Source organism: Lolium perenne, chromosome 4, assembly GCF_019359855.2.
Source record: "Lolium perenne isolate Kyuss_39 chromosome 4, Kyuss_2.0, whole genome shotgun sequence".
Classification (NCBI taxonomy): Eukaryota; Viridiplantae; Streptophyta; class Magnoliopsida; order Poales; family Poaceae; genus Lolium; species Lolium perenne.
In genome coordinates, this window is record NC_067247.2 from 241438549 (window position 1) to 241448251 (window position 9703).

Consider the following 9703-nt stretch of genomic DNA (forward strand, 5'->3'; position numbering starts at 1 on the left):
CTCCCAAACTCGAAGGAACCCCACCGTACGCGCGACGCTCCCACGACCGTTCAACGAAGGAATCCCCGAGAAAAGGTTGATGTGTCTCGCGTGCCTGGTGGGCTGGTCGTGTGCCGTCGCGGACCGGCGCCTTACCGGCTCGTGCCAGGCCAGCCCGTGTGCTTGCTCCCGTGGCCCAAGCACGGGACCAGCGTGCCACGGGCCAGCACGGGCCCATTTAGCCACATGCCATGCTGGGCCCGTGATGGGCTGAATCCGCGTGCTGGCAGGCCAGCACGCCACGGCACGGCCCATTGGCCAGGTATGTCCACAACCCCTCAAAGGAGAATTCCCTCAGAAAAGAATTGCTCAAAGGAGAAAAAAAAAACTCATCTTGTTCCTAAGATCGAATCCCCCACCGGCGACAATGGCGAAGGCCCCAAGGACGGGAGGAGCAACGCTTCCCACCCGCGGCCTCCCGGAGGAGATCATCTTCTGGGAAATCCTCACCCGCCTTCCCCCAAGATCTCTACTCCGCTGCCGCGCCGTCTGCCGCGACTGGCGCCGCGGCACCTCCAGCCGGGATTTCCTCCTCGTCCACCACGGCCGGCAGCCCAGACTCCCCGTCGTCTGCAGCTCCGGATACGGCGACGACCGCCACCAATGCTTCTTCGCCTTCGATCACCGAGCTGCCGACGCCCGGCTCCAACCCGTTGCCCATCTTGAAGATTCTTCCTGTCTGGAGGCCTGCTGCGACGGCCTCCTCATCCTCTCCAACCACGGCGCGTCAGGCACCTGCTACTCCGTCTCTAATATGGCCACGCGTCAGCATGCTCCCCTCCGGCAACTGTCGGACTTCGATTTATTGGGCATGTACCTGCACCGCGCTACCGACGAGTACCGGCTGTTACTGCAACGGACTCTCATCGATCCGCTACCTGAAGGTCAAGTGGGCTGCTACATCTTCGCATTGGGCTCCGACCAGCCGCCGAGGTACATCGGGGGGCCAGTGGCTGCTGAATCAACCTACTTGCACACACCTGCCTTGGTCCGTGATAGCCTGCATTGGTTCCCAGTGCATCGTCAGAGTGACCCACAGCAATATCACGCTGGAAGCAAAGTGGTAATAGTATTTGACACCACATCCGAGTCGTTCCGGGAGATGCGTGCTCCAGATGTTCCTGGAAGGTCATATATCTTTGAGATGGATGCCACGCTTGGCATCTATAGCTTGGACAAGGCCATGCAAACTGTTTACATATGGGTGTTGCAGAACTACGAAAGCGAGGTCTGGGAGTGGGCGTACAGCATCAAATTGCCGGCTGCAGAAATCGAGAGGCGGTTTCGATGGTTGGATCACAATTGGACTGCCAGCGTTGTGTCGGTGGAAGGTGAAGTCCTCTTGCTGGTCAGTCATGGCGAGTGGCTGTTTTATATCAACATTGATGGCAAACTGGTTGATAACTTCCATCGTGCTGGCCAACACATCTATGCTTGGGACCTTCGGCTCAAGCAAACTCTTGTTCGACATAATTTCTTCGTGGCACTTGAAGGTTATGCTGTGAATGCTTTGCCTTTTGTCTGACGGTTGCTAATGAGGTGGTTATTCTCAATGACCTAGCTGTATCATGGATCAAGTATGAGCCTGTTGGCTTCCTCTTATTCTTTTTGTATTGATATACATAAGGTTATGATCAGAAGATCTGAATGTTATGTGACTACATAAATATATGCTATTTTTGACCTACTTTTGGGCTGAAGTGACTTGTTGATGCTAAATTCACCAAGTCGTTTTGCTTTACTTTTGAAATTTTACCAAACGATCCACCTCATGCATCTATGTTTCTGGGCTGGGGACTTGGCTTTGCCTTGTTTTTGTATTAGTGGTTCTTCTTAATAGTAGTCAATTGTTAGAAATCTGTATGCCTGATGTCCATATTCATTGGGCTGGGGAATTGAATTTGCTTTTCATCATTTATTTATTTACCTAGTGCATTCTCTTAGTACTCAATTGTTTGCAATCTATATGCCTAGTGTCCATTCATTGGGATGAGAAATTGCCTTTGCCGTTTATCATTTATTTACCTAGTGCTTTCTGTTAGTACTCAATTGTTGACAATCTATATGCCTCATTTCCCTATTCCTTGAACTGAAGAATTGGCTTTACCTTTACATCTTGTGATCTTTGTAATAGTCAATATTTTGCCTGTACCCTTTGTTGTAGCTGATGAAGAAAAGAAACAGGATTTCCTCTTTGTTGACTTGTAGGCTTCATCTGATTTCTAGAAGATGGCTGGAATACTACTCGCCAAATATAAATAGTTGCATCCTAAGTCACTTTCTCGATGAAATGCTCTGTGTTCATTCATTTTTCTTCATGACTCTGTTCCAACTGGTTAGGTGGGTCTTATTACAGACAAAGCTCAGTGTTACAGCAAGAAATGAAAACAAATATTTGTCTCGTTCTAAGAAGAAGTGTGGTATTCCTGTAGAAAAGACTAGTGTTTGTGCTATCCTAACAACTCATGAAGCACCAATTCAAAAAAATCATATCATCCTTTTGTCTAGATGGATACCTTTTTTGTGCTATCCCAACACAACTTTTCGGTTGCATTGTTTGGAATGGTCTCTGCTTTACCTGGTAACCATTTAAAGGATGATATGATTTTTTTGATTGGTGCTTCATGAGTTGTTCAATCTTAACACAAGTCTTGGAAAACATGACTTGTACCAATAGGCATAGGGAAGGTTTCTGATTGTCAGGCTCATGTCTCAGGCCAATTGTGTAACGAAAGTACATGCAATTGTGAAAAGTAAGCCCTCTGATAAATTCTTACTGCATGTATTGTGTGCCATTGCAGGTAGTTGCTCAGCTGCTCGAACTTTGGCTGCCTGGTGTCAGCTGGGTGTTACTGACATGGCCTCTTCGGCGGAAGAATAAACTTGTGAGACAAAATATTTGGAGTGCCTACCTTGTTAAATTTTACACCATGTATGTAATACACTATATCGGCAAGTTCATCATCCAGATTATTTTATCCAGTACTTGTGTCCACGACATGAAACTGGTTCTTGATCGGGAACTCTTTACTGTAACCTGCAGTATTCTGTGCTTGATTGAGAGTTAGGGTTTCTTATTTGTTGAGTTGCAAGCTGCATCTGATTTTAGATGGTTGGAGCACTACTCGTGTAATTAAATGGTTGCATCATAAGTCAGTTTACCAGTGAAATGTTATGTTAAAATTAAATTTTCGTCATGATTCCGTTGCATCTAGTTACGTAGATCATATGGACACTAATAACTGAGAATTGAACACGGTTATATTTATCTCGTTCTGAGGAGTTGCAGTATTCATGTAGAGAAGACTAGTACTGCAACTTGAAAATTCTAGGAATACCTTTTTTGTGCTTGGAGCCTTGGACACCTTTTTTCTGCTGCATTGTTTGAGATCATCTCTTGTTATTTGAATTTACCTGCTAACCATGTTAATGGCTAATGCTCCATGGGATATAATAAGCATACAAAAGGCTTGTCATGGTCAGGCTCATGTCCCACATTGTGTTCATGCCTGAAACATGGACAAGCACCAGGCCAATTGTGTGACAATATAGTTGTAGAAGCAAGCACTCTGATCATTGTTACTAGCTTTACTAATATCTAAAACACTAAAATTCTGTGATTAATATCTCAATCACTGAACTTCTCTTAATAATATGTCAAGCACTCAGATCTTTTACTAATAAGCACTAAAATGCTTTGCCATGGTCTGGCTTAGGTCCCACATTTTGTTCATATCCCAGGTACATCACCAGGTCTGTTGTGTGACAATAAGTAGGAGTAAGTTTGTAGAAGTTGTAAAACTAAGTTTACCATCCAGATTAATTGATTCACTACGTGTGTTTGCGATACTAAACTGGTGGTCGAGCAGTCTCTGGACCTGAAACCGTTTTCTGTTGTAGGGAGAGCAGCTGGAGATCCATGGAACGGCAGTTCCATGCGAAGCTACATCTATAAATTCTTCCCCTCACAGCTGCATCAAGTCTTGGTTAGTTGGTTTGTTCTCTGAAGCAGGATTATGTCCTGGTTGAGTTCTCGTGAAGCTTGCAGTTAGCATTCACTGTTGGCGGAATGGATCAGTATGGGCCTGGAGAGCAGGGTGGGGTGGCATCTGGTACCACCTGGAGGGCCTGGATTTGGTGGGATTCTTGAGATCCTGGTAAGTGGATCTTCAGCTAAATATCGCTCTCAGTTTGTTCACTTGCTAGCTTCACCAGATTGTTAGAAGAGCTTGGAGCACTACTCGTTATGTCAAATACATTGCATTATGGTCCAAACTTATTTTCGTCGCGTGGTTGCAGTGCAGTCCTTCAACCGAGCTGACTGATCGGCATGCCTGACACAATAGATCCATCAGTCACTACTCATAAGCTGCACCGAGTGTCCAATATCGCTCTTTTTATTTTAGTGCAGGTGCAGCTCGATTTAGCCAGCTAGCCCACACCAGGTCTTGAAATGGTATACGTTAGTGAGTAAGAAATAATGCATCTCATGATCACAACTGCGAAAAAAGAATTCACGTGCTGCTGCAAAGCAGGAGCTCGTTATGGGGCGGCTAACAAAAATCTCACCACATTAATTGCAGCCCACAAAAAATATTGGGGGACACATTTTTGCAGCCAGTTCCACCAAACACTATAATGTCCACAACTTAGACCTGTATGTGTGACCTGCAATCTCATACCAAAGTTTAACCTTAAATTAAGACAGATCCGCACTGAACATAATGTTCATGATATTTCTCTAGATGTGAGTATATGTATTAACAGGAAAATCACACTGAACAATGTAGCAAATAGACAAGCGGCTGGACAGAGAAACTCCATACCCAATCAACCAGTTAGAGGATTCGTCTAGAATCACCATCTCATCGGTGATCCATATGCTCTGCCTCCCCGCTGCCACATCAACCACAAATATCAGAGACCCAACTTGAGTAAGTTATTATAGGAAATAAGCAAGATTATATAAACGAAATTGAAGAGGATAATTACCAGAGGTAGCGCCATACCAGGCTGATGAACTCAGCCTTCTCGCGCTTGCTGCAACGAAAAACCGCACTAAGAAAATCAGGAAAAAGCAGCAGATGTAGAGATAGTGAGACAAATAAGAGAGACAATGGCATATATAGGCTCAAACCTGCAATGAACGAATCCCCAACCTCTTTGCCAATGCAGCATGGTGACCTCTGTACCCCAAAAAAACCAATCTCGGTTCAAACCAGGGCACACCACAAATCTGTAAATAGGTGTACAGGGACAGCTCAAAAGGGGAGAAAATAATCCTAGATGATGATGCACAACACAAGAAGAGCTCTCCAGAAATTTTGGACATCGATCTAATACAAAGTGGAGCAGAGAGAAAAAGGAGAGGATGCTCACTTTGAGACTTTCTCTCTGCCGAAGCAGCTTCCCTCGGCCATGGGAGGCAGCAGGTCGGCTACCCTGGCCGTGTGATCCTCTTGCCGCGTGCGCACCATGTCCATGGTCAACACTGCATTCGGTGCCCTTCGCCGAGCGCCTCCGGCCACCGGATCCTGGCCGTCAAGCTCGCCAGCGGCTCCAGCAGTCTTGCTGCAGGCGTGCAGGAGCTGCCGAGGCGGGCTGGGAAGATATTTATACCTCAACAAGATCTAGGCTTCAATCCATGTCAAATCTGCAAAAGGAGCAGCAAATCATCATCAACAACAGCACAACCAGAGAGAGATCGAGAGGCCCCATGGTGGATCCCCGGAACCTTCTAGAACCTTTCCGGTCTACACGCCCGTGCATCCACTCCTGTAATCAAATCCCAGCTACACTATTATTTTCTTTTTAACTAACTAGGAAAAATGCCCATGCGTTGCATCGGGAGGAGAAATAATTACATCACAAAATGCAATTATTTTAATTGAATACTTTTTTGACCCCTATAATAATCAACTTTTGCCAACAAGACTAACCAAACCTAAAATTTCTTGGAAATAGGACATCAAATTTCTTTGGTGGAAATTTGTTGAGCACCTAAATAAAAGAATTAAAGTAAACCTGTTGCAGGACTTCTTCTGCGGAGGGCGTGCTTGTTAGGTTCGGGGCTCCTCTAGGTCGCAGCCATCCTCAATCTGCTCCAATTGTAGCAAACTATTGTGGACTGCCGCCGTCGAAGGTGGACAACTACTATGTTACGAAGAGAAGCCACGTGGTGAAGAGACTCCTTTCTGTATGCATCTTGTACATGCTCGTTCAATTGAAGTACTGGGGCATGTAACTGAAGCAATCGGATTCGCGTCATGAGATGAAATGACAACAAGATTGTGTTGGCCTCGGTCAGCTTGACACTTTTGCCGAGACAACACGTCAAGAAAAATCAGAGAGAACTCGTGTCGGGCTTGCTGGCCAAGCTGAGATTCAGGTACTCAAGCTTGGTCGATATATTTCCTACTTGTCTTCAGAAAGACATTTTCTGCCATTTTTTTCCTTTCAAACATGGCACTGATAGTCAGAGATCACATGGAGGACATTGTTGAAGCCTTCAATCGCTATAGCTCTAGGTAATATGCCTATCAATCTTGTTTGATGTAAGTTTGAACATGTTGATATCCCTCTAAGCGATACTTTGATGATTCCCTCAATTTTCAGGCATGGAAACCTTCAATTACAGTGGAGGAAGTTTTGGTAGGCATCCATCCAGTAGCTGCTTGGCCGAAATCCTAACTCGGTTATACAAAGTTTTTTCTTTATAACCTGAGCTTTCATAACATGAAGGTGCAATTCCTTAGTGTCGATGCAACCTTTATGTGCTTAACAAATCCTTTTTGTTTGATCACTCACTGCATTTGCAGAAGACATGAACACGGGGCCCGGCTCCATGGTGACCAACGAGCGGCAGGTCTTCTTCCCCAAATTCTTGAAGATTTGATTTGAGGCCAACGTGTTACTGGGGCAACCTCGTTTAGACCCACCATCTCCCTCTATTATTTCCAATCCATCCCAATCCGCTTTGGAGCAGCAGGTTGTCTTCCCCAAATTCTCTCAAATGTAAAAAAAAAAAGAGAAACCGTAATTTGGAAGCACAAATCCACCACTAATCCTATTCCCACCGTTTGATTTTCTAGTCGAGCTTGATCGATTCGGCAAGAAGCAAAATAAATGGGAGGCTTGGTACGCAGCTAGTACATGCAACCTGATTTATTTCTCCCCTAAGGGGTGGTTCAGGCCCTCTATTTATCTTTTGTATCTTGAGAAATCCTTGTTTTGTTACTCCGAGGAGGATGGTTTCTCTGAAATTGTGGCAACCTCATATATACATCATCTATGTACAGTCACCCTCAGTAATCCCGGCCACACCTATCGCGGACTTGTTAGTGCCTCATATCTCCATCATTTATTTTGCCTCCGACTCTACTTTTGTGCATATGGTTATGCCTGAGCACATCGCTGAGTTTTTTGATACTTGTGCGAGCTACTCAGAGCTGAAAACGGTTAGCAAGCAAACAGTATCACATACGTAGTACTAATGATTTGATCCCTCACATGCTCCGGTTATAACGCCACTGGATCCCTATGTGGTGGCAGCTCCTGGATCCTTAAAACTTTGCAAGTGAAGATACCACTTAGGACGGTGCTACACCATGGCGAGTCACTGATGGCTGCCACGGTAAGGGGTGCACGGTCACCTCTTGTGCGGCCTGGCTGAGTGCTCCACCAGCGCGTCCATGCGGCCAGAGAAGCAGCCTCCCCTCCTCTCGCTCTGCTGCTCTGCTTTCCACTTATTCGACCACGGCGCGCACACCTGGGCCAGCAAAGCGGGAGCAGATGAGACGCCGACTTGCTGTATAGGACTTCGTGCGTCTCAGCTTCGCTTCACTTCTTGCCTCCAGAAACTCCAACGGAAGGTATGCTGTATTCGCATAGCATTACATAGAGATGTCACCCACCTCAAAGTCATCTGTATGTATATATGACGTACGGAAACTCAATCTGTTGTGAATCTGTCAATTCCTATAGGTCGCGCCTCGTCTCTTCTATGCCCGCTGTTGTGGCAACCGGAGGCGGGATCAGCGGCACGGGGTAGAACAAGCACACCTCAGCGAAATAGCGAGTAACAAATCTGGCCCAGTAAATAAAAGCCAACGCAACAAATGGTAACCAGGCCGAAAACAAAAACCCACGAACACAAATCCTAAAGCGGACCGAAAATTTGACGGTTCAGGATTTTGCTGAGCCCTAAGCTAATTCTCGGTCTACTGAGAATTAGCAAAACCGTATATAAATACCATTATGATTGCGAGCCCATCCACTAAGAACGCGTCTAAGATGTGTAATTTATATTTGCCATTACCTCACCTCGATTTGTCGCCATAGCGACAAAATTCCATTCAACTTCATGCATAAAAACCATCTTGTCTTAACCAAGATAGTTCAAATGAAGACTGGGCTTTACTAAGTGAGTCTGATCACTGGAGTCAATCAATTAATAGTGTATGATCCGATACCGATCTTGTCAGAGCGTGAACCATTGCCAAAGGAAAATTTTGCCCCTCATTCGACACTAGCTAGAATATTATTTAACTTATCACATGTCAGTGTATCTCTAGAAGGTTTTATCATTTTCATTTTTATAGGAACATTCTAGTCTAAAAACTGGAGAACCTAAAAGAAAATAGAGAAGCCACGAGAATACACAAACAATCAAACACAAAAGTCCAGCCGTTTCAAGTCTACAGGAACACACCAACATTGATTTTCAAAATATCCTGTCCATGTCGAACTACCGCTGACCTACATCATATACTCCCCGTGCTTGGCACGACACCTTGATTTTCTCGGAATCTTTGCATGCTTTCATGTTTATTATTTTCTTTACGTTGTTTTTAATTTTGTCAATTTGTCGTGCAACGGGTTGTCAGCATACATCGATACATATTATACATAATCCTCAACATATATTGATACAATAAACCTTCGCTTAATTGGCTGATATTTATTAGACATGTTATCAGAGATGCAATGCATCGCTCCTCATGGTATCGGGGTAGCAAAGATTATACCAAGGTTAATATCTGTCACAAGTCTTCTGGTCATACGTCTATGATATTACTTTTATTGTTTCACGATTAGTAGCCATCATAATCAGCTGGTAATCGCTAGATACATTCTATCCAGCTTATCCTGAGATAATCATATCCAAGAAGGTGAGATCATTTTCTTGAGTTTAGCAATTTGTTACCTGAATCCTGATGTCAACGTGATTTAAACATTTTATGTTTGTGCATCCTTTGGATGCAGAGGCTGGGGCTATGCTCACATTTCGGAAAAAAATGTGCTATTTATTTCAGAACTATTTATGTAATTATTTTCGTATCAAGTAATTCACAGAAAAATTATCATCTTTACTTTGAAAAGAGAGTATGCGGTGGTGATACGTCCTCTTGCACCCCCTTTTACTAAACTGCGCCTTCTCCACAGTCCACACCGTACAAATCAGTATATCAGGAGTCCAGAACCCCACTAATTAACCACAACAACCGTCATAGTATTTGATCAGTACAGTGGGCTCTGGGTACCCACGCTACTCTCTAAAATCCCACTACCTTGTCAACAAACTCAATTTCTTTGTATCCATGACAAACAACCAACAAAAAATGGTGCACCATAAGAATAACGAAACCCCTTGTTTTTTCTCATC

General features: G+C 44.5%; 1 protein-coding gene across 5 annotated transcripts; it reads left to right on the plus strand.

Annotated features, from left to right (window-relative positions):
- The first annotated feature begins 355 nt into the window (after window positions 1–355).
- On the plus strand, window positions 356–7339 carry LOC127332468 (F-box protein At5g49610). 5 transcript variants are annotated; one of them, XR_007870485.2, is made up of 6 exons: window positions 356–1387; window positions 2841–2971; window positions 3940–4196; window positions 6073–6566; window positions 6655–6780; window positions 6858–7339. XR_007870485.2 is itself a non-coding variant. In XM_051358773.2 (3 exons), the coding sequence occupies exons 1-3, from the start codon at window positions 407–409 to the stop codon at window positions 3992–3994; spliced, it is 1167 nt and encodes a 388-aa protein (XP_051214733.1). In that variant the 5' UTR covers window positions 356–406; the 3' UTR covers window positions 3995–6044. The 5 variants fall into 5 exon arrangements, 3 of the variants coding, with proteins under 3 accessions (XP_051214733.1, XP_051214732.1, XP_051214734.1); XM_051358773.2 differs by lacking the exons at window positions 6073–6566; window positions 6655–6780; window positions 6858–7339 and having other exon boundaries at window positions 3940–6044; XR_007870486.2 differs by lacking the exons at window positions 3940–4196; window positions 6073–6566; window positions 6655–6780; window positions 6858–7339 and having other exon boundaries at window positions 356–1616; window positions 2841–3923.
- Window positions 7340–9703: the final 2364 nt, after the last annotated feature.

What these genes read in the sequence shown, in the direction of transcription:
- LOC127332468 (XM_051358772.2), top strand. Translation starts at nt 407, where the DNA reads ATGGCGAAGGCCCCAAGGACGGGAGGAGCAACGCTTCCCACCCGCGGC. An exon ending in AAGGTGAAGTCCTCTTGCTG is followed by an intron (nt 1,388 to 2,840) that starts GTCAGTCATGGC and finishes GTGCCATTGCAG; the next exon opens with GTAGTTGCTCAGCTGCTCGA.